Raw genomic sequence first — 25,643 nt, 5'->3', positions numbered from 1 at the left:
CCTAAACTGTACGTACAACCGTGCTCAGGACTCAGGAGGCCAGGCCAGGCCAGGCATGAGCTTCAGAGTTGAAAAATATTTGTTTTTTCTTTTTCTTTACAGTCCTTTTTAATCCTCAACTTGCCTTTAGTTTATGGGTTTCCGTAGAGTTGTCAGAGACAAGAGCTGCAGTCCCAGAGGCAACAGAGAGAGGGGGGTGGCAGCAGTCATAATTCAGACCATTAGTTTTTACAGAAGATTCTGCAGGCCAATGGTTCCTGGAATAAATATACCTAGTCTACTCTCTGATATTAATTATTCACAAGAAGAACCCTGGTTCTGGTTCTTCCTCCATTCTTTTTCTCACTTAAACTTAGGTCCGAAGCAAAGTACATGAGATTTAATTTCCTCTATATTTTTTTTTCCTGAATGATGAGTAGTGCAAGAAATGGGTTGCCCTTCACTGCCTCTCAGTGGCAAGAGCTTGAACACCAAGCTTTAATTTACAAGTACATGGTTTCAGGCATCCCTATACCTCCTGATCTTCTGTTTACCATCAAAAGGAGCTGTTTGGACTCATCACTGCCTTCATCAAAGCTTTTTTCTCATCAACCTCCACATAGTAAGTTAATGTTTACTTTCTTCTGTTTTTTCTAGGACTTTTTTTGGGTAACTAAAGATGGGTTTGTGAGTGTAGTTGGGTGGAGCCGTTTTCAAATGGGTTTGGGGATAAAAGTTGATCCAGAGCCAGGAAGGTGTAGGAGAACAGATGGAAAGAAATGGAGATGCTCAAAACAAGCATATACAGACTCAAAATACTGTGAGAGACACATGCACAGAGGCAAGAATCGTTCAAGAAAGCCTGTGGAAGTTACCCCAACAACAACACCAACTCTGTCCTCAATCAACAAAACATCCTATACTCTCAATTCACTTTCCTCTGAAAATTACAATACCCATCTCAATCATGCCCATTTATGTTCCAACACATCAAGTTCTAGACCTCCTGAAATTAGTCTGCCACCAAGAGACAGCTCTACCCACTTGGGTTTGGACTCTGGTTCATATTCCCTCAATAGCACAGATTACAGGTTTTTAATCTTTTGGAATTCCAGTGACTTCATCTGTGTCTATTTTTGTTTTTGTTAATGGGTTTGGTTTGATTTGAGCTTGTTTTTGTTTCTTTGGTGTTGAAAAATAGAAACAGGTATATTTATGGGCAGAAAGAGGATGTTGATGAGCATGCTTTCTTCTCAGAACCTTGTGGGACTATAAGGAGCTTTTCTGGATCATCATCTATGGATGATTCTTGGCAACTCACACCCTTGACTATAAGTTCTTCTTCTTCAAAACAGAGGAATGACTACTCTTACTTGCAGCTTCAAAGCAGTCTCACTGCTCATCAAAAGCAAGATCAGCATAATTATCTTCTGGGTAGTGAAATGGCCTTAAAATTGGAGAGGGAAGAGGAAGAAGAAGAACCCCAGAAGACTATGCATCATTTCTTTGATGAGTTGCCACACAATCATAGGAACTCATGGCTTGACTTGGATCATGATAAATCATCAATTTCAACAACTAGGCTCTCTATTTCCATTCCATCCTCTTCACCATTTTCACATCTTCCCTACAAGAACAGCCCATAATGGTAAACCAAAGTCCTGTACTAATTTTTCTTCATGTATCTTAACTTGAATGGTGTAATTGGTATCAAAGGTGGGTTTTTGTAGTGAAGAGCAAAATGTACCTGCATAGTGGGGAAGTCTTATGTTGTGAGGTCTGAGGAGTAGTGATGTTTTTTTCTTTCTTTTTTTGCAAAATGTGGTTGGGGTTAATTTATATGTGTTTAATGAAGTATCCTATGTCTTTTTTGCTGTGTTGTTATGCGTTTTTTTTGTTCTACTTCCCTTTAGAGTTCATAAATAGATTTTGGGACCATTCCAAGTTCCCACCCCCAATCGTGTCTTACCCCCGTCTCATCCTTTTCACAACCGTTGATATTAACACAGATCGTTAGGGTGTTAATACATTAATACCCCACCTCGAGCAAAAAAAATAGGGTGGGATCCTATCGATCCTGTCTTTTTTTGGGATGAGATTTGGAAAATTCCTAGAGATTTTGAATGACTGAGTCACCTCTGTTGAAGTATTTGATCATATGATGGTAAAATCGTATCGTAAGATCGTTCGATCTTATCAAAAAATGATTTTTGAACAATCTGGATCATTTTGTTTTTCTAGGATCGTCAGATCGTACGATCAAACGATCTAGATCGCGATTTTGACGATCGTTGTTGTACCTCTTATTCTTTCAATTGTTGCTTTCATTTCCAAACACTTACTCAAATCTGCTGCACATTGTAATTATAGATGAAGGACCCAATGGCCCCAGATTTTGTAAATTGTCAAAGATACTAAGGCAGAAACACAAATCCAACTGTTAATAATTCACTAGCAACAAATTCACTAGAAATGCATGGCTTTTAAGGCTATAATGCAACAATTTCCGGCTCACTTGAGGCATTTTATCATACGTCTTCGGGCTTTTCAGAGGAATAGGCATTGAAGTGAACATTGTTGCAAAAGAGAGCCATCCTAAACAATCACAGATAATAAAACAATATAATGAGGCAATTGGAAATAGAGAGAGAGAAGAGAAGAACACATAATTTATGTGGTTCGATAGCCTACGTCCACGGGGTCTACGACTATTTTCAATATAAGAATTCAAGTCGTACATTCGGCTAGGGTCTTAACCCTTATATACTTGCTTCTTAATTAGGTACTTGAAAATACAATAATACCCCATAGAAAAATAAGCAACCCTTATATATCATCGATTGATACACTACACTCCCTTCTCGCACAACTTCCCATTTCTTAGAGCTTTTAGGTATTGAGTAATACTTCTAATATGAGTCATTATTTAAAAAAGATAACCCAATATCCTTTATTGTAGATGCTATTTTTTTTTCAGTACAAGAATGACAGAAAACTGATACTCATACAGAAGCATTGACTTGTAGATTTTATCACTTGAATAATATATGAATCCAGGTTTAGTGTTTTAGTGTTTGTCCATGCAGATTGCAGAACTCCATGGATAAATAACATATATGTATTAGATACTTGTAGATGTGCGCTTCAGAATGAATGATTCTATGAATATTGGTCCAAGTAGCGCCTGTAGCTCAGTGGATAGAGCGTCTGTTTCCTAAGCAGAAGGTCATAGGTTCGACCCCTATCTGGCGCGATATAATTTTCAAAAATTTTACTTACCAAAAAAACAATACAATTTCATTTCATCGTACTTATTTTTGGTTGCCCACGGGGATGAGAACAGAAACGGTAATGGGAACATGAATACTTACACCAAAAAAACAATTTCTTTAATGAATTTTTCATCATGTACTTATGTTTGGTTGCCCGTGAGAACAAATTGGTTGCCCGTGAGAACAAAAACGGTAATGGGAACATGAATACTGATCAAAAAATAATTTCTTTAATGAATTTTTCATCATATACTTATGTTTGGTTGTCCGTGAGAATGAGAACAAAAATGGTAATGGGAACATGAATGAGAATCAATACGGGAACAGAAAGAGGATAGGAAATTTTTCAGCGTATACATATTTTTGGTTGTCCACGGGAATGAGAATAGAAATAGTAATGGGAACATGAATACTTACACCAAAAAACAATTTCTTTAATGAATTTTTCATCATGTACTTATGTTTGGTTGCCCGTGAGAATGAGAACAAAAACGATAATGGGAACATGAACGAGAATCAATACGGGAACAGAAAGAGTATAGGAATTCTTGTGTTTCGACCGAAATTCAATGTTCAATGTTCCTTTCAGGCGGAAACTTGCATACCAAACATATTAGGGTGGGAAAAGGAAGAGGTTAGGAATTATATGTTTCGGCTGAAATCAGGGCCGTCTCTAGTATTTTGGAGGCCCTAGACAAGTTAAGAAAATGGGGCCCTCATCCCTCAAAATAAATTTTTTTTTATAAATCTGAAATCCAACATATCTAATAAATCCAAAATACAATATAATTAGTTCTTGAATACACATAAATTATCACCAATATCCAATAAATTAAGCAACTCAAACTTATAAATTTATTACATCAAATGAAACCAAATAACGCTAAACTAAATCTAAGAAGAACGGATTAATACTCTTCTAACCTTTTGGTGTGCAAAATTGTCAATTAAATCGTTGTGATCAAGTTTAGCTGCCATTTTTTTCTCAATAGACAATATGGCCAAGCCGTTCAATCTATCTTGTGACATAGTTGATCGGAGATAGTTTTTTATTAACTTCAGCTTGGAGAAACTTCTTTCTGCAGTAGCTACTGTAACTGGTACAGTCAATATTATCCTATAAGCTATCCAAGCATTAGGAAAAGCAAGACGCAAATTTTTGATATACTCCAACACTTCAATTGGTTTTGTTAACCTCTCCGACAATGATTTTCTCAACAACTGCAATTCTGAAAATAATTCAAGTGCGTCAATATCATAATCATCCCCATGTTTCAAAAAATCTTCAAGTGTAGCACATGAATGCTTCAAACTCTCATCATCTGCAACTTTCAACTTGCTCAAGTTGAATAAAAACCCAAAAATGCCTTCATATTTTTCAAACTGCACAAATCTTGTCTTGAGTGAAGAAAGGGCATTATCAATTATTATTATAAAATAATTAACTCGAAAAGATTCTTCAGCTGCTTGTATTGGTTCATCCCTAGTATTCTCATCAAAAAACTTCTTTTTGTGACGAACACGGGTTTCACGAAAAGTGGGTTCAACCCCCATTTCCAAAGCAATCTTTTCAGCTTCACTCTTTGCAATTTCAAATCCGGTATTCCTGTACTCTTCCAAAAAAAGAATGAGACCTTGCAAGAGATTTATACAGTCTTCAATATTCATATCTTTTCCTTGGAGAATCTTGCTAACTTTACTCACTTGTTGCAAAATTTCAAACCAAATCACCATGCCAACAAGGAAATCAAAGTTTTGAAGTTCATAATTTGCTAAACACCCCGCATCTCTAACTCTTATTGGGCCCTTCTCTACTAACAAATCTACTTTTCCTTGAGGCATATTTTTCTCCCAATTTCCCGGATCAAACAAATCTTCAATTTCATCCCCTTCGCAATTGTCATTTACATGAGTCTGATCATTCACAACAACACTCTCAGTCAAATTTTCATAAGCATTCACAGGGTTTAAATTTTCATCATCCACAATCACATTCTCAGACAAGTTTTCATCAACATTCACGGAGCTCAAATTTTCAGCATTCACAATCACATTCTCAGGCAAACTTTCAGCAGCAGTCACACTCTCAGTTAAATTTGGCAGCATATTTGTAGGTTTTACATACCTATTCATAGATCCCGTGAGAGATTGTGTGAGTTTATCTTGTCTTTCTTTCTTCTTCCTCTTCGAACTTCCCGATTCGAACTTTCTTTTACCTGTCATGATTTCCCAATCACGCGCAAACCTAACAGAAAAAAAAAAACAGAAAAAAGGAAATTAGGGTTTAGAGAAACAAATAACAATTTACAATTTCTGATTAAGTGTGCCAAAAAAGGTCAAAATAATAGAAATATATGATAGGTGATTTACCTGTGGCTTCCCTTCTCTTTCAATCTCTGACTCTCTCTCAAAACTCTCAAAACCTTTTTTTTCAAAAAGATGAGTAGACCGTAGACGACAAACAGGAGAAGTGCAGAACAGGTTCTCTTAGTCTTTGGTCTTTACTAGGGTTTTTTCAATTCTTTAATTCTTATTTTACAATTATGACCTTGTCATTTTGTGTTTGGGCTAATGGGCTTGTTTTCTTAATTTGCTAAAGATTATGATTTTTTTTTCTTATAAAACTATACAATTGAATAAAAAATGAGGCCCCTCCCATGAGAGGCCCTAGGCAACTGCCTATTTGGCCTCCCCCTGGAACCGGCCCTGGCTGAAATTCACACTTACTTTCCGGCCAGAACTTGCACATACCAAACATATTAGGGTGATGAAAATGGTAGTACACATTTGGGTGAAAACGTACCCTATTAACCTACATAAAAAAATAACAAAAGGGAGTCAATGAATGAATGAAAAAGGACCATTCAATGCTCGTGCAAATGTGTTGTCAAAGTGATTGCCTGTTATTTTTACCTCTCTTTTTTCCACAATGTAAATAATAGAAACTGATATTATCTTCAGGTGTCTTTACAGTTCTTTGAGCTCTTACCCATAAAAGATCACAAAGGAAATTACTATCTTTTACTAATATTCCAGTACAAAACTAAAAAGCCAAAGGTAATTTTAAAAAAAAAATATATTTTTGAGGAATGTACAAAGGAATTTGGCAAACGGAGCACTGAAGCTTGGGGTGAGTGGTGGAGGGTAGGGAGTTGGTTGGGGAGAGGTTGGTTTGGTCCAAAAAAGAGGTGCAGAGAAGTAAAATATCAGTCATCCCTCCATCAGTGGGGCCAGAGCAGATAGCAGAACTATCAAATGAAATTGTACACTTTTTAATCCTCCTTCCACACCAAATGAGAAATATCTCAGTCTGACTCTCTCTCTCTCTCTCTCTCTCTATATATATATATATATATATATATATATCTATATCTGTCTTGACTGTCTGTCAGTCCACACCTCCGTCCAAAACAAAAGAAAAAAGCAAAGAAAAGCTGTTCTCCTGACAGCATGACCTCAGTTTTGACACAAACGCAAAACCTTCTTTATTGTAATAAAACAGATTATATTCTGACACTAATATTAATATTAGGATTCAATCAATCTTGTTTAATCCAAGGCTACTTTGTCTTAACTATCAAATTCATCGGATTTCAGTTGATTTGTGACCATTAGAGTGTGTTTGGATTGAGGGATTTGGAGAGAAGGGAAAGGAAGGGAAATAGAGTTTCCTTCCAATTCCCTTGTTTGGATAGTTTATTAAAAATTAAGGGGAGGGATTTGAGGGGATTTGGAAGGAAGATTTCATTAAATTTTTGTTAAAATTCTTTCTCTCCAAAATGGAGTCATTTGGAGGGAAGGGATTACTAATTAAGTCATTTGTAAGTTAAATATCTATTTTACCCTTGTACATAATATTTTAACATAAAAATAAGGATAAATTAGTAAATTAAATAAATTTTCCTTCCTTCTTTTTTTTATCTATCCAAACATGGGAGAGGGAAAAATAATCCCCCTTCCCCTCCCTTCCCTTCTCTCCCCCTCCCCTCCCTTCTCTTCCCTTCCCCCCAAATCCTTCAATCCAAACACACTCTTAATGTTGGGAGTCTTGGGAAATAAATAGTTGAAGTCTTGGCGATGAGGAAGGGGGATTGAAGGCCGCGCATAAATTAGTTTTGTGGGGATGGGGCCTTGTAAAGATTGGGCCGTTCTTTGCAATTGGAATAATTGGGCCGTACTGAGTTTTGCTATTGTAACGATTGGACCACGCTTTGCTATTATTCGCTGGGTTTTGGCATAAGGCTTTGTGTCATATGGGCCTGAATTTCGCTGGGCCTTCTCCGTAGCAGGCTGAGAGAGCATATACACATACGAGGTAGCTATGAATTATGACATTTGTCATTTGGGGACAAAGGCGTCACAGAAGTTTTGTGGGGGATGGGCCTCGTAACAATTGGGCTGAGCTTTACAATAGGCTTGTTGTCAATGTCATATGGGCTAGTTTATGGTGGGCTGAGTTTAGCAATTGGTTTGATTTAGGCATACTACTTTTGGGGCTTCATTGTAGCGGGTCAAACTTTTGAGCTCTGGGTTTTGTCTCAAAAAAATGATTAATTATACTTTTCAGCACGAAAAGTTAAAGTTTATTACAATTCAATCACCGTATATACCGTTGTTAAGACTCGATCGTTCAATGTTTGAAAATGAGATAAAATGTTTATTCAGGTAGATTTTAGTCTCTCAGGTAGGCTTATGATGATTTGACAATAAGTCAACAAATTTTTGTTAACAAATACTTATGTGGCAATAATTAAAGAATTTAAATAATTGAAGAGTCTTTAAAAAAATTCAAAAAAAATCTAAAAATTTGATAACGAATTTTAAGAAGGACAGTGCTAGAGACTTTCAAAATTTAATCCTCAAAAATTTCACTAATCTATGTGGCATTAAAATAGTCATTGATTAAAAACATATATGAAGGACCCACTTCACATCCAACGCTCCACATTAAATGATAATTTTTTGAGGGTCACTTTTTGAGATCCAAAAGATTATCCTTTTAAGAATTAAGAATTAAGAATTAAGAATTAAGAATGAATAGCACAGTAACGGTAATTTACCCTTTTAGCGTAACACACAAGATTCCTTGTGGGCGTGGTTAATAGGGAATTATGAATACGAGCGCGCGCGTGACATTAGGTTTTCTATTGTATGGCCGCCCCTTGTCTCCTCTTCCTCTTGCTGGTTAGCTCTCTCTTCGCAATATACCTTTACTTCTTCTTCTCCTCCTCCTCCTCCCTGTTTTCTCTCTGACATATGTACACGCACAAAAATATTGAGATTCGAGATTTCATAATTATATATCTTTGTGTGTGTGTTCTGCAATTCTATCTCTCCAAATCAGCGTTTCTATTGTGATTGATGTTCAAAAACGCTGTAATCCAATTTTCCTGCGTATTTTTATTTGGAGTATCGGAATACTGTTGCCATTGTTGTGGGAGATCAGAAGTTAGTTAATTCAATCTTCTATGTATTTGACGAATGGCCTGTTCAAAATTTCTGCACTATTTTTTTACTTTCAATCAATGATCAATGTGATTCTACTAACATCAACTGCAGCTTCTATAAGTTTATCAGTGAATTCTGATGGAGCAAGGACAAAATACCAACAACACCGGTCCTGCCAGGAAGGTTTTGTGTCTAAACTTTAGGCTATGAATGTCTTTGTGGAGTTGATTGAAGATGTATTGTTTGCTGATGATTGGATTTCATTGGTGATTGCTGCAGCATAGATTTGCGCCAAAAGCTCCCCCTCGCAGAGCACCCAAGCCCGAAGTCAAAGCGTATGAATCATTGGACATTGCTTTTGCTTCATTAATCATATTTTTCACATATGTAACTTTTCTATGTTGTTTGCAGTGAAAAGAAGGAGGATGCTGAAGTTGCTATGGCCAGTGACTTGCTTCGACGTTTTAATGTAAGTCCCTTTTGCAATTAGTAACATTCAGTTTTGTCATGCTCTCTCGCATTCTTATATCTGTTTTTTTCCTCTTCACAGGAAAGATCCACGAGGTTCAGACCTAAATCCGAAAGAAAAAGTAACTTCATTTTCCTATGTGTATCTTTGCACGCACCTATTGATTTTCGAGTTTCCTTCTTACAAGTGTATCTTGATTTGCTCTTGGTTCTTCTGTTTAAATTTAGCACCTTTAATTTTCAGGTTTTTTGCATTAGAAGTTATAATGGTTTATTCTCTGTGTGCCATCATATAATTGCTATTAATCAACAAAACTCACAGTCCTAAGGGTTTTAGCTAAGTTTACAAACTCATGTCATTAAGAATTCACAATCAAGAAGACTAAGTCTTTGAGAAGGTATATTTTGAGGACACTTTTTGATATGAAGAGCCACGCTCTTCCATCCAGATCAAATTATGTCATTGACTTTTATATTTTTGGAAGTTGTATCATATCGACACATGCTACAATTGAAATGCATGGTTCTGTGTTGATAAGCTTATGTTTTTTGTCCAGTATTGTGGGATCAAAAACAGTTAAAGAAAATGTTTGTCTCTGCCTCACGTTGTCAATGGATAAAGCTTTTCAATGGCCTTTTTTGGTCAGGAGAATAGATTGGGGGAAAAACTTCAATCAAGGTTTAGAGTGGAACAGAAGTTAGAAAGTCTGGTGTTCTTGATTTGATGAAACCTTGGTAGGATGTTCAGACTTCAGAGAGAGGATAGCAGTATTTTCCTGATGTTATGATCCCTGTAATTCAGGAAAGGACTGAAAGTTTCCTTGGTATCTGGGAGTTTCCTGCCATAGTTGACTACAGCAAGAAGTGTTTAAAGTACAAGAAGTGTTTTTTGCCATTCTTTTAAAGTACAAGAAGTGTTTTTGTGATGTTATATACTATTCTCTCAACTTTTATATTTTGTTTTGTGAGTTATGGTGCCTCAAAAGTTTTAATTCACCAATTTCAGGAACATGGAGACTCAGTGTTTATATCCAGAACGGAGGATAATAAGTATTGCATTGTGCATTCTCCTAAATAAATTGAGGCCTCAATCATTATGCCTCTTTTCTGAAACATGTTACTTGGGAAATTTTACCGTATGTAGTGTCATTAACCTATTTTTTGTTTGAATTTGTGCAGTTGCAGCTAATCAAATTGCATTTGGTTATGGAGGTGCATCTGCTTCCATTAAATCATACGGTGGTCCAAAATGTTGGAGTGGCGGAAAAGATCAAGGTTGGTATTTTTATTTGGTTTGACACTTATGTAATGCTTCCAGCACATTAAGTTTGTGTTGGTGACCCTGTAGGTGGTGCCAATGCTCCTGGCCTGATGGAGAAAGAATACAAAGAACCATGGGTACGTGAAATCATGACCCAACTTGCAAGCCAACAACATTCCATATGTTTGTTATTCTTGATCATTTTGGAAAATTTTCCTGTTGTTATGGGAGATTTCACTTAGTTTTTTTCCTCTTGTTTTGGATTCTACTGCAGGATTATTACAATTATTATCCTGTCACTCTTCCTCTGAGGAGACCATATTCAGGAAATCCAGGTATGTATTAAGGTGTACTGTTGAGCAAAGGCAAGAGCTCCTATTATGAACAAGAAGAGCACTCCCCTGGTGGATTGAGACAGGATTTTCCATCAAAGGGAAAATAAGTACTGGGAAGTAAATTTCTCCATTTAGTCTACCTATTGCATTCTGTCTGTTCGCACAAGAAAAATAGGAGAATCGAAACAGTCCTCTTTGAATAGTTTTACTCTATTGTGAAATAGACTAACGCACTCATTATTCTATCTACTTGGCCAACTCGAATCTTTACTTCTCTCCACTTTTCAGTAGAAACAAATATTTGTATCCCATTGTTATGGAATTTTTCTTTTTCTTTCTATGTTGTAACATTGAAACTAACTTGTCCATTTTTATTGTAGAACATCTTGATGAGCAGGAATTTGGGGAGACCGCAAAAATTGCGACTTATGATGAAAATGCAACAAATTCAGCTGTAGATCTTGGTCTATTGGTTGGTACCGACATGTAAATTTTAGATAGAATACTTACTTAATTCCTTTATCATACTTTCTGAGGATTGGTTGGCACTTGGCAGGAGGAAAATCTTGAGGCCAGTATGTTCTTTCTTCAGCTGCCACCAACCTTTCCTATGCTAAGGCGATCAGCCACTACGGATGGCCATGGTGCGAAGGATAGTTCAGGCCCACCAGGACGTGCACATGCGAAGGTTAAGCCCTGTGGTTTAGATGATTTAACAGCTGGCATCATGGGTAAAATGATAGTGTACAGGAGTGGTGCTGTCAAGCTAAAGCTCGGTGATACTCTTTATGATGTGAGTACACTTTAAAAGTCCATTATTTTTGAGCAAATATGTGAAAATTTTAAAAGAAAAAATTCTCAGTATCTATTTGTAAAATTGGTGTAGGTCTCCCCTGGTATGGATTGCATGTTTGCGCAAGATGTTGTAGCTGTGAATACTGTAGAGAAGCAATGCTGTGTCGTCGCAGAGCTCAATAATCGTGCAACTATAACCCCAGATGTGGATACCATATTGAGCAGTATGGCTGATCTATGAAATTTTTTTTTTTTTTTCTCAGTAAGTCATGTTATCAATTTTTTTGAGGGAGTGGGGAGTTGTACCTTGCATCTCATGCAAGCGATGAGGAGCAAGCCACCACCACAGGACCACAAGAGGTCCCTGCTGATATGTGAAAGTTTTGGAGCAGTAATGGAGGATATTGATTTTACGTATAGAAGAAACTCATAAGTCTTCCCAAAGGAAAATGATAAATTTAATAATTTTTCAGAAACAAAGGGAAAGATGAGAGGTTCATCCATTCTCTTGAAACGGGAAAAGAAATTAAGGAAAAAAAACTCGTTTATGTCTATATTTATTTTCCTTGCTAAGTTTAATAATCTAAGAATGATATGTCTGCAAAGTAGTTTTCCCTGGTTTTGATTTTGGATCATTTAAATATGTGAATTTATACGTCCTTTTGGGTATGCTTAGGAATTTTTAAATTTATCTGACATGTTGTATTACTTTGCACTTCATTATTAAGGGCACTAATGTTTTCCTATTCACTCGGTCACTCCCAACATTTATAATGCCTCTAATTTTTTCACATGACTTGTCTGATAGGGTGCTTGGTGCTTATTCTTTTGAGATGAAGATTAAAACCTTCTTATGAATGAAATATTTAATTACAGCTGTTGTATAACTTGAACCCAGGGAGCAGAGAAATTGTAACTTTAATGTGGTTGTTATACTTGTGCTTTTTGGTCACTAATGGAGTGACATGAAGTAAGAATGGCTTTCTGATGCTATTTGAACGTTAGTTTGGGCCCCAGCCAAATGGAAAGAATGCTAGCTGATCTTTTGATGCATTTGAAACTCCTTCAGAGAATCTCTCTGGTTTGAATTCTTCTGCATCATCACCCCAAAGTTTGGGATCGTGATGAATGAGGAGTATAGGTAGATTAAGGTCAAACTCCTGCTGGGATGGAGATGTCTCCAATCTTGGTCTACTTGTAGGTATGCATATATATATAGCAATGGCAGGTGGATACAACCTTAGAACTTCATACAGTATCATAGTTACCTGCAGGGGAAAGACTCAGCATGTTTACAAACACCTCAAATATTTGTTCTTTGATGATATAACCCAGGACCATTTTTCGGATACTTAGCTGATATTGATACCGATCATTTTACGTATAGGACTGGAGTGGGAGCTTAGAATGAAGATTTTCACCTTTGGGGTAATCAAAAACAAAGCAAACGAAGAAACTCTAGTAAAAAGAAGTAAAGAATGGACAACTTATAGTCTTGAGATGTGATATAGCTTCAAAATCGGGATCTTTCTTTCCACAAACTTGCAGAACTTCCTCTCTTGCCCTTTGTTGCCAATCTGGGTGCATACATAAGATTATGATGGTCCATGTTATTAAGCTCGTAGTTGTTTCTTGGCCAGCCAAGTAGAACTGCTTGCATTCCTCGATTACCTCTTCAATTGTTATCTCAGCACTTTTGGTGCCATTTGTATTCTGTGTCATACTGTTCTCTTCTGTGCGTTGCAGGAGCAGGCTTAGTATATCATCAACCTTGGATTGTTCACTTCTGATTGCATTCTGTCTCCTCTGGATTAAATCTTTCATTATTGATGTGATTTCCTTAACCAACTTATTTCTCTTTGGGTTATTCTTTGTTGGCAGAAATCTGTAGAAACTTAGTTTAGAATTTCTATTTTTAATAGAGTTATTGCTAAATTGATAGGAAGTGCACCTGAAACCAGGGATGTATATGGTCTGCATTGCTTCAATAACCAATGTGATTAGCTCTTTTTGTAGTCCAGACATTTTCTTTCCTTCTTCATAGCTGCTACCAAAGGCCGCTCGCAAAATAATGTCTGCGGTGAGTTTTTGAAGTTCAGGCCAGATGTCCAATTCACCAGTTTCATTATCACTAGTCATCTTCTTCCACCGTTCTATCATCAAGTTGCAACTGATCGAGAATCCCGGTATCATCCCCTTCAACAGTTTAATAACCCTAGTTATGGAGAATAATTGTCTGGTCGAATGAAAAAAAAAGCAGAAGAAACTAGTGTTAGATTATAACCTTGATTTTCTGAGTGTGGAATGCAGGATTGAGTACCCTCCTGCGTTTAGTCCATGTCTCACCCTCTAGGGTTGTCAGCCCTCTTGTCAGAATAAGAACAAGTGTGTTTAGAGGTGGCTTTCCAAAGTGCCCTTGCTTGTTAGACAGAACCTCCTTCATCATTTCCGGGTCCTTGATGATCAGTCTTGGTGTTTTCCCTGGCCAGAACATTGATATCTTCCCTGCAAAATGAGAAAAATTTGCATTATAGACCACGAGATTGGTTGTAAATTCAGCTTTTACGATCGATGATGAATATAAAGTTTAGGGTTTAGGGTTTTTTGGCATACCGTATTTCTGAACATTATTCAGGGAAAACGGAGAGATGCGTGGTACTATGTTGTGGTGTAGACTGATGGGTTTAGACCAAGCTGCCTTCATCTGCTTCACCAACTCCGGTATGTCCCCAACCAACAGCTTGTAAGGTGTGCCTCTTATGCCTTGTTGCTTCAACTGCCTCTCTAGCCATTTGGGTTTCCACCAAATGGAGTAAGAAATTCTCACAACTCCATAGAGCAGCAGAGAGAAGGAGAGGATATAGAAGTAAGGCATCCATGCTGAAGGTTGATGGTTTATTGGAGACAATTACTGTCCTTTTTGTAGTCTCTCCATTGCATTATTTGTGCTGTGCGAGATGTTAAAACTTTCATTTTAATAATTCTTTGACTAATATATCTTGGAGAAGAAGATAACTTTTTTTTTGATAATCAAGGAATCACCCAGCCTAATATGTCATTTGGACAATTGAGCGGGTGTAAATTTATGGTCGAAGTCTATGCGGGTGAAAATGGAGCTCCTAACCCCTCCCTAGACCAAAGAAACACTCAAAGCTGGTTTTAACTCCCGATCTTAGCACCCACTCTAAGACAAAAGATATAACCAACTAAGTTATTAGTCGAAATAACACTCCTTTTGTTTTGTAATAATTCTTTGACTAATATATCTTCTTCTTCTTCTTGATAAAGAGGATGGTAGCTCAAGATTTTATTAAAACCCTCACTTATGGAGGAAGAATACCAAGGAAACAGACAAAAAGACCTTCAAGGAGAAGGAAAGGGGAAAAAAAAAAACAACAAACAAACCAACAACAACATGAGCAGAAGCAAATGAAACCAAAAACCAGAAGACAAATTCCAAAGAGGAAGCACAGACCAAAGAGAGAGAGTCAATCTCAAAACCAAGCAACGAACTTTGAAACTCGATTAACCCCTGATTTAGCTAGCTCATCCGCAATCATATTTGATTCCGCAATCATATTTGATTCCCTCCGGGAATGGATAAACAAACAAATATTGAGATGGCTTTTCAATACCTCAATAGCATTTCGATCTTAATGGAGTTGCCAAGGGACATTTGAGAAGAAGATAACCACTCTCAATGGTACTTGGCCACAATGTTAGACAATATAGCCAATTCTTTTATTGTCATATTCACTTGTTTGTATATGTCTTTGTTTCGTTAGGCTTTGCAGCCAAGTAAAAGATAAGCTTGAAGGTCCCTTTTCCTCTGCTAAAGAGACGGATCAAATATTTCAAATAATGATGAACGATTTTTTTGACTAATTTAACCATTTTGTACTTTTTAATAACAAAACCAAAAATTGAAGATGTCGTATTTGTAGTATGTCATGCAATATTCAAATTTAATTAATCAATTGTCGGGTCAAACAAAAAAACACACAGAGATTTGGGCTGAACGGCCCTTCACATTTTAGACTTTAACCTTTAAGTGGCTCTCGGGCCGTGTGGGGCTTTAGAATAAGGAGAATGCCTGACCGGTATTTGTTAGTGGGCTTTTGGCCATCTAGGTTCAGTGAAAAAAACTACCCGGTACATGTACATTTACCTTATTACCCCCAACCTCTTTCTTCTCTTAATTTTCTTTCTCCGTCTCTCTTTCTCTCTTTCTTCTCTTTGTCCTTCTCCTTCATCTCTCTCTTTCTTCTTCTACTTCTACTTCTTCTTCTTCTTCGTCTCTTTCTTTTTCTTCTTCTTCTCCTCTCTCTCTATATTTATTTTTTCACAATTTAAAGCTTAAAAAACTTTAGATCTATTGTTTCTATTCTTCTTTACTTTTATTTAGGTATAGATGTTGGGTACATGATTTTCGTTCAGGATTTCCTTGAGTTTATGAGTGCTAAATCTGAAATAATTAATCTGCCAAGTTCTGTAAAATCATTTAGACATATTCATGCAATTGTTTCCTAATAAACAAAACCCTTGTCATATTTCTTACTAGAGCAAATGAACTTACAAAAAATACCCGATCTATATTGCATGGTTTTGCATTACAACGTCAATACATTAACATGATAATGTAGGTAAATATTAGTATAATATCAATTTTTGCAACAATAGCATGATGAGGTTACTGTTTGAAACAGTAACATGAAAGAAAAAATCTCAAATCCAGACGATTTCGACGATGGTTCGCTACATAACCACCTTTAGACTCCTCTCACTGAGACGCACAATGCTCAGCAAGATTCCGTCCAAAACAACCACTGAAAAATGAGACCCGAAGTTGGCCCGTTTTGCTAGCGTAATGTTACTGTCAGTAACATTGAAACAGTAACATAGGATCTCTGATCTGTAAAAAATTGAAACAGTAACATACGATCTCAGATCTGTAAGATATCAGATCTGAACTTAGATTATGATCTTATATCTCACATCACAATCTCATATCTCAAATTAGATCTCAGATCTAAAAAAAAACAATCCAAACAAAAAAGTCAATCGAAGATTTCCCTTACCGATATCAAATATCGATCTGACAATATCAATGAAGCTAGGTAAATCGAGTCGTGAGATTATAGAAACAGATGATTTCGTCTCGAATTAATGCAATCAATCACAAAACTAAATCAAGGAGAAAATCTGAAAAAAGCATCCTCAAAATAGAAAATTCACGTAAAACAGAGAATATATAAGAGAGAAGGGCAAACTCGGAATATGAAATAATGAAACAAATAAAACAGGTACTTATTAGGAAAAAAAAAAGTACTTATGTGGAAAACTATTTTTTTTTCTGACCTCATTGTCTAATTTTTATTAAGTGGGCACCAATATGACATTCTTTGTATAGAATAAGATTGAAAAATGACATGTAAATTGTTTTAATAATAATAATGACGTATATAATCCACCATGGAGCTCCGGTTGCAGATAAGCATTTTTCGGCTTTCATTCATCGTCACATTGATTTCGGGACAAACAACTAGCTTTTCGAAACTTTTAGGATATTTGGGATAAAATTTAAACTTTAAGGACGGAAATAAAAAAAGCGTAAAACTTTAAGGGTATAAAGTATGGTTTAGACAATTAAAATGTGTCTCCACCAAGGCTACTATATGCATTTCATGAGGACGATGGTATGGAGGACATAATAGATCTCGTCATCTTTCGACACAATAATGATAGGAAAACACCACTCTGCTTTGTAGATGACATATTTTAATTGAAAATCAAATTCAACATGAAAAAGATATGAAAATTGTGGAGCATTGAATATAAAATCCAAAACATCCAAAATCTTTGTAATGAATTCGATTTATGTTTGGGAAAAACATATACCATTTGACTCATAAACACCATCAAAACTTATTTATAATTTTATTTTATTTTTTAAAAAATTGAAGAGCCTTAAATTTATTAAGACTGGAGTCTATTTCAAAAAAGTTTTTACACCCCATTTTTTATTAAATACACTCCAATCTAAATAAACCTCAATCAAAAACATAACAATATTGAGTACATCACTTTTTATGTTTTCTGAAAAATTACAATCTACACCCCACCTTCATGCTTTCTCTCTTTCCTCTGTCGCCTCTCATCTCTCTTCTCTGTCAATTTCACCATTAATTATTGTGCTCCTATGTTGCTTGAGATCCAGATCGGCAAGCTAGGATCAACCTCCGTCAAAGATGCTAACACGTCACTCCATCGAAACTTATGTGGGTGCGTCTCCATCCTAAACCCACAACACCACCATCACCAGCACATGGACTCCCGTCACTTCGATTCCAGGTCTGATTTGCCTATGCTTTGCTTCCCATGAGCAGCACCAACATGTGCACTTCCTGCCATAAACCCTAAGACACTCCAGAAATCAATCTTCACATATATACTGTTGACTCTTCTTTGCTTAAAGAAGCTGTGGAATTGTCACTTTCTATTCCCTTCGTAATTCTTCAATTTTTCAACTGAGGAAATTGGCGGTGGCGATTCAGTGTCATTATGGTCTTACTATCGATTCCGATTCGCTGAAGCGCCACACTACTGGAACGGTATTGGTTGCAACATAAGGTAGGTGAAGAAGAACAAAGAAACAAAGAACCAAAGAAAGATTTAGGGTTAAAATTAGTAGGGTCGATGGAGCGTTGAAAGACTGTTTTTTTACAATGTTAATGGGTGCACTTAGTGAAGTAAAGTGTGGAGTGTAAATAATGCTTATCAAAACTTTTACAACAGATCTCCGACACCCGAGCATCTCCACTCGTCTCCTTCACACTCTCATCTCCCAAACGCCTGAAAACCACACTGCTTTTTCTCTCCAAACTCTACTGTCACTCCTTTCTAAACGAGCGCATATCTGAACCTCTCGAGATGTCGACCACTGATTCTCCTTCGACGGTGATCGAACACGTCGTGCTCTTCAAAGTCAAGGACAACACAGACCCTTCCAAGGTCAACGCAATTTTCACAGGATTCAACGGCCTTATTTCGCTCGATCAGGTACTCCACCTCACCACCGGTCCTCTCGTCCGCATCCGATCCCCGCTCTCCAATTTCACTCACATGTTCCACAGTCGGTACTACTCTAAAGAGGATCTCTCCGCATATTCTACTCATCCAAGCCATCTTGCTTTAGTTGGGGAGACTTTCTCGATATGCGATGACATCATGGTAGTCGATTGGGTGGCGGCGGATTTCCAGGGCCTTGTGGTTCCTCCGGCGGGGTCTGCCATGCGCGTGACTTTCTTGAAATTGAAGGAGAAAGTCTCTGAGGAAGGGAAGAACGAGGTGTTGAGAGTGATTAAGGGGATTAAGGAGAGTATTGGGGATATGGATCAGATAACTTGTGGCGAGAGCGAAGGGGTTTTCGATTGCTTCGCTGGCAGTTTTCCCTGGATTGAGGGAAATGGAGGGCGTCGATTCCAAGGAGGAGCTGATGCATTTGCTCAAAGAAAAGGTTGGGGATTATTTGGAGGACGTGATTGTGGTTGATTACGTGGTTCCATCCTCACAGTCTGCTAGTCTTTGAGTATGAAGAACAGGTTAGTGATTATTTCTGCTGTTACTTACTGTTTGCATTGTTGTTGTAAGCTTAATCATCATCAATCATCAAGCTTTGTGTAAATATGTGTGATGAAGCGATTGTGTACAAAGCTATGAAATACACAATGTTGGTTATTGATCTTGATTTGGTTCTCAGACAGCCTACACATGCTCGTTAGGGAAGTATAAGCTGTGTGGATATCTTCAGACAAGAAGAGCCATTGGCATGTCTTGTGAAATTTGTTCTATTTCAAAGTTAAAACTAGAATTGAATTTTTTAGATCTAGAGTTAAAAGGTTGTTCCGACTTGAATCCCAATTTCATGAACTCGATGCAAGTGATGAGCAAGGGTGGAGTCAGGATTTTTTGTTATGGAGGCGAAAAGTTGGTGGGGGTGCAGCCCCCGATTTTTTTTTAGAATTATTTATTAAAAATTAATTAATTTCTTATTGATTATTTAATAAATTAAAGTGAAAAACAAAAATATCACGGAATATATAGAAACCCGTATTTATTAAAAAATATTCATACTTCAAGATAAATGAAGTTATAATATTTAAACGAATAAATTGAATAAGTAACAATTTGGTTATCTCCTTGTAATTAGACAATGTCATCAATGAAGTTTGTAAAATAAAAAAGAAGAAGATAAATTCTTAGTATTTTAAATGAATACATTGAATAAAGAATTCTTTGTCTGCTTCTTAATGAATGATGCATAAATAAAAACAAACAAAATTTAAAAAAAAAAAAGAAAAAGTCAAATATGCTCACGAGAATCGAACAGAGGTTCGTAGCAATAAATATTTTAAACTACTAACATACATCTCGTACTTATACGTGTAAACTACTAAATATTTTAAAAAATTCAGGTGGGGGCAAGTGCCTACGCTCAGCACTATGTAGCTCCGCCCCTGATGATTAGACCGATAACATCTGCAACAACCATTCCCAAGATGCAATGGTGCACCAGAAAAATTTATCAGGGAAATTAGCGCCTGCTCTTTATAGGGCAATGAGTATTCTTTCTTGAAAAGGTCACAGTATGCTGCTAAGAGAAGATGAAGGATGAGGGAAGGGTAAACCTCTCCGTCTCAATCTTATCTTATCTTTTCCTTGGCTGCAAAGCCTAACAAAACAGAGATATATAACACAAGTGAATAAAATAATAAAGGAATTGGCTATATAGTCTAACATTGTGGCCAAGTACCCTTGATAGTGTTCAGTGTTACCTTCTTCTCCAAGATATATTAGTCAAAGAATAATTACAAAAACAAAAGGAGTGTTTTCTTCTTCTCCAAGGTATATTAGTCAAAGAATTATCTCGCACAGCACAGACAGTGCAATACAGAGACACTACATAAAGGACAGTAATTGTCTCCATGAACCATCAACCTTGAGCATGGATGCCTTACTTCTTCTATATCCTCCTCTCCTTCTCTCTTCCTTTTCTCTGCTGCTCTATGGAGTTGTGAGAATTTCTTACTCCATTTGGTGGAAACCCAAATGGCTAGAGAGGCAGCTGAAGCAGCAAGGCATAAGAGGCACACCTTACAAGCTGTTGGTTGGAGACATAACAGAGTTGGTGAAGCAGATGAAGGCAGCTTGGTCTAAACCCATCAATCTAAACCACCAGATAGTACCACGCGTAGATCCGTTTACCTTGAATAATGTTCAGAAATACGGTATGCCAATAAACCCTAAACCCTAGATTGATCATCGATCGTAAAAGCTGAATTTACGACCTATCTAATGGTCTATAATGCAAAATTTTCTCATTTTGCAGGGAAGATATCAATGTTCTGGGTAGGGAAAACACCAAGACTGATCATCAAAGACCCGGAAATGATGAAGGAGGTTCTGTCTAACAAGCAAGGGCACTTTGGAAAGCCACCTCTAAACACACTTATTCTTGTTCTAACAAGGGGGCTGACAACACTAGAGGGTGAGACGTGGACTAAACGCAGGAGGATACTCAATCCTGCATTCCACATTCAGAAACTCAAGGTTCCAATCTGACACTAGGTTTCTTCTGCGTTTTTTCATTCGACCAAAACAAATTCGGATTGTTTTCCATAACTAGGTTTATTAAATTGTTGAAGGGGATGGTACCGGAATTCTCGATCAGCTGCAACTTGATGATAGAACAGTGGAAGAAGATGACTAGTGATAATGAAACTGGTGAATTGGACATCTGGCCTGAACTCCAAAAGCTCACCGCAGATGTTATCTTGCGAGCAGCCTTTGGTAGCAGCTACGAAGAAGGAAAGAAAATGTATGGACTACAAAAAAAACTAATCACATTGGTTCTTGAATCAATGCAGAGCATACATATCCCCGGTTTCAGGTGCACTCCCTATCAATTTAACAATGACTCTATTAAAAATTAGAAATTCTAAACCATGTTAGTTTCTACAGATTTCTGCCAACAAAGAAGAACCGAAAGAGAAAGAAGTTGGTTAAGGAAATCACATCAATAATGAAAGATTTAATCCAGAAGAAGCAGAATGCAATCAGAAGTAGACAATCTAAGGTTGATGATATACTAAGCTTGCTCCTGCAATGCACAGAAGAGAATAGTATGACACAGAATACAAATGGCACCAAAAGTGCCGAGATCACAATTGAAGAGGTAATCGAGGAATGCAAGCAGTTCTACTTAGCTGGCCAAGAAACAACTGCAAGCTTAATAGCATGGACCATGATAGTCTTGTGTATGCACCCAGATTGGCAACAAAGGGCAAGAGAGGAAGTTCTGCAAGTCTGTGGAAAGAAAGATCCCGATTTTGAAGCTATATCACACCTCAAGACTGTAAGTTGTCCATTCTTTACTTCTTTTTACTAGAGTTTCTTCTTTTCCTTTGTTTTTTTACCCCAAAGGTGAAAATCTTCATTCTAACCTCCTACTCCAGTTCTAAACGTAAAATGATCAATATCAGCTAAGTATCTGATCAGCTGTCCTGGGTGTCTCCATATGTCATCAAAGCACAAATGTGTGAGGTGTTTGTAAACATGCTAAGTCTTTTCTCCTGCAGGTGACTATGATACTGTATGAAGTTCTAAGGTTGTATCCACCTGCCATTGCTATATATATGCATACCTACAAGGAGACCAAGATTGGAGACATCTCCATCCCAGCTGGAGTTGACCTTACACTACCTACACTCCTCATTCATCACGACCCCGAACTTTGGGGTGATGATGCAGGAGAATTCAAACCAGAGAGATTCTCTGAAGGAGTTGCAAATGCATCAAAAGATCAGCTATCATTCTTTCCTTTTGGCTGGGGACCAAGGACTTGTATTGGCCTAAACTTTGCCATGATAGAAGCTAAGATGACTTTGGCTATGATTCTACAACACTTTTCTTTTGAGCTGTCACCTTATTACACCCATGCTCCTCACACAGTTATGACTCTTCAACCACAACATGGAGCTCAAATTATGCTGCACCAACTATGAAAAATATGCTATCCCAACAGTCCTAGATATATTATTGTGATTCACATCTGGAAAGAATAATTTTTTGTATTTTCTTGATTTGTTTTCTTTTCTTTTTTGCTATATGGCCAGTCTCTGGTATGTAATATATATCAAGTCTGCACAATGTAATGTTCAAATAGCATTATGAGAAAAATGTTGTATTTTATTAATGCTTGATGATGATTAAGCTTACAACAATTATACCAATAAATAGTAACAGCAGAAAACGCTCACCATAGCTGAAAGAGAGCTTGATCATACTCAAAGACTAGCAGGCTGTGAGGATGGAACCACGTAATCAACCACAATCACGTCCTCTAAATAATCCCTAACCTTTTCTTTGTTCAAATTCACCAGCTCCTCCTTGGAATCGACGCCTTCCATTTCGGTCAATCCAGGGAAAACCTCAAGCGAAGCAATCGAAAACCCCTTTGCTCTCGCCAGCGAGAAGTTCTCACCAAAAGTGATCTGATCCATACCCCCAATACTCTCCTTAATCACTTCCAACACCTCGTTCTTCCCTTCCTCCGCAACATTCTCCTTCAATTTCAAGAAAGTCACGCGAATGGCAGACCCCGCCGGAGGGACCATAAGGCCCTGGAAATCCGGCACCACCCAATCGACTGCCAAGATGTCATCGATTATCGGGGCATTTTCCCTAACCAAACCAAGATGGCTTGGATGAGTAGAATAGGCGGAGAGGTCCTCTTTGGAGTAGTAGCGACTGTGGAGCATGTGAGTGAAATTGGAGAGCGGGGATCGGATACGGACGAGAGGACCGGCAGTGAGATGGCGTACCTCATCGAGCGAAATAAGGCCGTTGAGTCCTGTGAACATTGCGTTGACCTTGGAAGGGTCTGTGTTGTCCTTGATTTTGAAGAGCAAAACGTGTTCGATCACCGTCGAAGGAGAAGCAGTGGTCGACATCTTGAGAGATTCAGATACGGAAGGAGAAGAGGAGTGACGGTAGGGTTTGAAGAGGAAAAGGCATTGTGGGTTTCAGGTGTTTGGGAGATGAGGGTGTGAAGGAGACGAGTGGAGATGCTCCAAGTCATGTGAGGTACTTATATGAGTTGTGTTTCAGGGTGTTCATGGAAATGGAAACGATAAAACCTCCAAGTGGTAGGTATTTCTGTTATCCTAACTGATGTTGAGTTGGATGCACATGTGAATTCGTGCGTTTTATTTGTGACTTTGTCTCCCGATAGTTGGTATTTCTGTTATCTTAATTAATGTTAAGTTGGATGCACACGTAACTTCGTGCATTTTACATGTGAATTCATCTCTCGGTAAATTGGTATTTCTTGTTATTCTAATTGTTGTTGACTTAAATGCATATGATAAATGTGAATTTGCACGTTTCACATGTTAATTCGCGAGCATGTTACAAAGAATCCACATGAAATTTTGTGAACAACTCGATCCCTATCTATATGAGTTGGTATTTCACTGTTTTGGACTTGTTAACTTGAGCAATAATGGGCCTTACAAATTCAATGAAAGAAAGAGTGCAAAATGCTCAATAAGTAAATATTTCATGGCCCAAGTGAGCCCATCTATCAATAATAGTTGGAAAATTTTATCTATCCATCACAAAAACATTATCTTTACATCACTTTTGAAACATGATAAGTTTACATCAAAAAATTATAAGTCTACACACAAAATTATAATGAAAATACCAAATTACCCTTATTTTATACCATATTAAAAATATTAATGTTAAGTTTGCAAACATATTTTGCACTTATTAATGGTCATCTCCTATGCATCTCCAAGAAGTCTAAGATTTTGCGCTTATTCATGGTCATCTCCCATCATTTACAACCTGAAGCTCTCCTCCCTCAAAACATTTATGGACATCAAGTGGATGCTTAACTATTTTGTATTTTTTTTATTTGATTCTTGCATATTCTCATGCCATCTTTTTTCGATGCCCTGTTTTGTTTCTTGTACTATTTTCGTTGTTTGAATATATTGTTGCTTATCAAAAAAAAAGTTTGTACACATATTTAACCCACGATTCAATCTCCCCGCCCTTACCGATTCCATCACATCCAGACGATTGCCCCCTACCGATTCTTCACATCCGGACGTGAAGAGAATCATTTTAGTAATCGGAACCACATGTTGGAACAGATCTATCCCGTATGCTTTGATATCAACATAGTCTCGAGAACTTTGAAAGGAGCTCAACGCTTGGCTTTTACCTCTGTTGGTGGCTTTGATCCCTTCAAATTCATTTGATATGGCATAATTTAGTGGCTTCGCGGCCACCATGTTAAATTGGTTTGTGCATTAAGTATTCTGATTGGTAGGGAAATTGTGGAGTAAGTAAATTCTAGATAACTTGCTGAAATTGTATTTTGCACACTTCTTCGGCAACAAGGAAAACTGTGCTGTGTTTAGCACAGCTGCAAGCAAGCAAGCCTTGGCTTTTAGTTAGAGCACAGAGTCTGGTTCTTCGAATATACTGTACGTTTGAATGATAAAAGTATCGCTGATGTTCTAAAGGATATGTGGTAATGCGTGAATCAGCCTATTTTGTGGGTGCTGTAGCTAGCATTGCCAAGGGAATGCGATGGAGCTGCCGTAAAGAGAACACAGAGTACAACGTTGAGAAGGAGAAGCTATTAATTTGCCAGAAAAAAAGTCAAGAAATCCATCTTGCTCTTGAATGTTTATAACAATATTTATATCTTCTAGTTATACATTTATCTATTATTTCATCTTGTATATCGTTTTTAATTAGTTTTCATCAATTTTAATATGTATTTATGTTAACTTTATGAGACCAAACATCAAGATGAATTTTTTTCAATAATATTATTTCAATAAGTGATGTCATTGCAAAATAGCTCTAAATTCTTTTTCCTAGACGACGCTAAAATTTTTCAAACGAATAAAAATGCATTATTAACCCACCCCATTATTAGTTCCTAACTCCGCCCCTGCATTTACTTATTTATTAAACTCATAAGAACTCTCATACTCATATTAT

The 25,643-nt window shown here is 37.2% G+C and overlaps 5 protein-coding genes, 1 non-coding gene and 1 pseudogene across 9 annotated transcripts; 5 read left to right on the top strand and 2 right to left on the bottom strand.

Annotated features, from left to right (window-relative positions):
• Nucleotides 1–388: 388 nt before the first annotated feature.
• LOC119993500 (growth-regulating factor 1-like) lies at nucleotides 389–1,814 on the top strand. The gene is made up of 3 exons (XM_038840656.1): nucleotides 389–601; nucleotides 677–1,070; nucleotides 1,181–1,814. Exons 1-3 carry the CDS (start codon nucleotides 409–411, stop codon nucleotides 1,623–1,625), a joined length of 1,032 nt encoding a protein of 343 aa, XP_038696584.1. The 5' UTR covers nucleotides 389–408; the 3' UTR covers nucleotides 1,626–1,814.
• A 1,345-nt stretch (nucleotides 1,815–3,159) lies between these two features.
• Nucleotides 3,160–3,232, top strand: TRNAR-CCU. The gene has a single exon. It is a non-coding gene; the product is annotated as a tRNA-Arg (tRNA).
• Nucleotides 3,233–8,363: 5,131 nt separating this feature from the next.
• On the top strand, nucleotides 8,364–12,166 carry LOC119993853. 4 transcript variants are annotated; one of them, XM_038841139.1, is made up of 12 exons: nucleotides 8,364–8,435; nucleotides 8,811–8,882; nucleotides 8,979–9,034; nucleotides 9,111–9,168; nucleotides 9,250–9,263; nucleotides 10,174–10,217; nucleotides 10,347–10,442; nucleotides 10,516–10,565; nucleotides 10,703–10,763; nucleotides 11,144–11,235; nucleotides 11,320–11,556; nucleotides 11,650–12,166. In XM_038841139.1, the coding sequence occupies exons 2-12, from the start codon at nucleotides 8,838–8,840 to the stop codon at nucleotides 11,797–11,799; spliced, it is 903 nt and encodes a 300-aa protein (XP_038697067.1). In that variant the 5' UTR covers nucleotides 8,364–8,435; nucleotides 8,811–8,837; the 3' UTR covers nucleotides 11,800–12,166. The 4 variants fall into 4 exon arrangements, with proteins under 4 accessions (XP_038697067.1, XP_038697068.1, XP_038697069.1 ...); XM_038841140.1 differs by lacking the exon at nucleotides 10,174–10,217 and having other exon boundaries at nucleotides 9,250–9,289; XM_038841141.1 differs by lacking the exons at nucleotides 8,364–8,435; nucleotides 10,174–10,217 and having other exon boundaries at nucleotides 8,442–8,882.
• A 560-nt stretch (nucleotides 12,167–12,726) lies between these two features.
• On the bottom strand, nucleotides 12,727–14,066 carry LOC119993854 (cytochrome P450 CYP72A219-like). Its single transcript, XM_038841144.1, has 2 exons — nucleotides 13,510–14,066; nucleotides 12,727–13,443 (listed from the first exon to the last, which is right to left on the bottom strand). The coding sequence occupies exons 1-2, from the start codon at nucleotides 13,749–13,751 to the stop codon at nucleotides 13,017–13,019; spliced, it is 669 nt and encodes a 222-aa protein (XP_038697072.1). The 5' UTR covers nucleotides 13,752–14,066; the 3' UTR covers nucleotides 12,727–13,016.
• A 3,572-nt stretch (nucleotides 14,067–17,638) lies between these two features.
• LOC119992879 lies at nucleotides 17,639–19,459 on the top strand (annotated as a pseudogene).
• A 522-nt stretch (nucleotides 19,460–19,981) lies between these two features.
• LOC119992567 (stress-response A/B barrel domain-containing protein UP3-like) lies at nucleotides 19,982–23,714 on the bottom strand. Its single transcript, XM_038839337.1, has 2 exons — nucleotides 22,877–23,714; nucleotides 19,982–20,289 (listed from the first exon to the last, which is right to left on the bottom strand). Exon 1 carries the CDS (start codon nucleotides 23,567–23,569, stop codon nucleotides 22,904–22,906), a length of 666 nt encoding a protein of 221 aa, XP_038695265.1. The 5' UTR covers nucleotides 23,570–23,714; the 3' UTR covers nucleotides 19,982–20,289; nucleotides 22,877–22,903.
• LOC119992566 (cytochrome P450 CYP72A219-like) lies at nucleotides 20,306–22,808 on the top strand. The gene is made up of 5 exons (XM_038839335.1): nucleotides 20,306–20,845; nucleotides 20,947–21,167; nucleotides 21,263–21,507; nucleotides 21,579–21,972; nucleotides 22,196–22,808. Exons 1-5 carry the CDS (start codon nucleotides 20,563–20,565, stop codon nucleotides 22,619–22,621), a joined length of 1,569 nt encoding a protein of 522 aa, XP_038695263.1. The 5' UTR covers nucleotides 20,306–20,562; the 3' UTR covers nucleotides 22,622–22,808.
• Nucleotides 23,715–25,643: the final 1,929 nt, after the last annotated feature.

Source organism: Tripterygium wilfordii, chromosome 23 (genome assembly GCF_013401445.1).
Source record: "Tripterygium wilfordii isolate XIE 37 chromosome 23, ASM1340144v1, whole genome shotgun sequence".
Lineage (NCBI taxonomy): Eukaryota > Viridiplantae > Streptophyta > Magnoliopsida > Celastrales > Celastraceae > Tripterygium > Tripterygium wilfordii.
The sequence above is the reverse complement of the archived record's forward strand: the minus strand, read 5'-3'. Positions and strand labels throughout refer to the sequence as shown.

What these genes read in the sequence shown, in the direction of transcription:
- LOC119993854 (XM_038841144.1), bottom strand. Translation starts at nt 13,751, where the DNA reads ATGATACCGGGATTCTCGATCAGTTGCAACTTGATGATAGAACGGTGG. An exon ending in ATATACATCCCTGGTTTCAG is followed by an intron (nt 13,444 to 13,509) that starts GTGCACTTCCTA and finishes AAGTTTCTACAG; the next exon opens with ATTTCTGCCAACAAAGAATA.
- LOC119993500 (XM_038840656.1), top strand. Translation starts at nt 409, where the DNA reads ATGATGAGTAGTGCAAGAAATGGGTTGCCCTTCACTGCCTCTCAGTGG. An exon ending in TTCTCATCAACCTCCACATA is followed by an intron (nt 602 to 676) that starts GTAAGTTAATGT and finishes TTGTGAGTGTAG; the next exon opens with TTGGGTGGAGCCGTTTTCAA. An exon ending in CTCAATAGCACAGATTACAG is followed by an intron (nt 1,071 to 1,180) that starts GTTTTTAATCTT and finishes GTTGAAAAATAG; the next exon opens with AAACAGGTATATTTATGGGC.
- LOC119993853 (XM_038841139.1), top strand. Translation starts at nt 8,838, where the DNA reads ATGGAGCAAGGACAAAATACCAACAACACCGGTCCTGCCAGGAAG. An exon ending in TCCAGAACGGAGGATAATAA is followed by an intron (nt 10,218 to 10,346) that starts GTATTGCATTGT and finishes GAATTTGTGCAG; the next exon opens with TTGCAGCTAATCAAATTGCA. An exon ending in TCGGTGATACTCTTTATGAT is followed by an intron (nt 11,557 to 11,649) that starts GTGAGTACACTT and finishes AAATTGGTGTAG; the next exon opens with GTCTCCCCTGGTATGGATTG.
- LOC119992566 (XM_038839335.1), top strand. Translation starts at nt 20,563, where the DNA reads ATGGATGCCTTACTTCTTCTATATCCTCCTCTCCTTCTCTCTTCCTTT. An exon ending in GAATAATGTTCAGAAATACG is followed by an intron (nt 20,846 to 20,946) that starts GTATGCCAATAA and finishes CTCATTTTGCAG; the next exon opens with GGAAGATATCAATGTTCTGG. An exon ending in CTATATCACACCTCAAGACT is followed by an intron (nt 21,973 to 22,195) that starts GTAAGTTGTCCA and finishes TTTCTCCTGCAG; the next exon opens with GTGACTATGATACTGTATGA.
- LOC119992567 (XM_038839337.1), bottom strand. Translation starts at nt 23,569, where the DNA reads ATGTCGACCACTGCTTCTCCTTCGACGGTGATCGAACACGTTTTGCTC.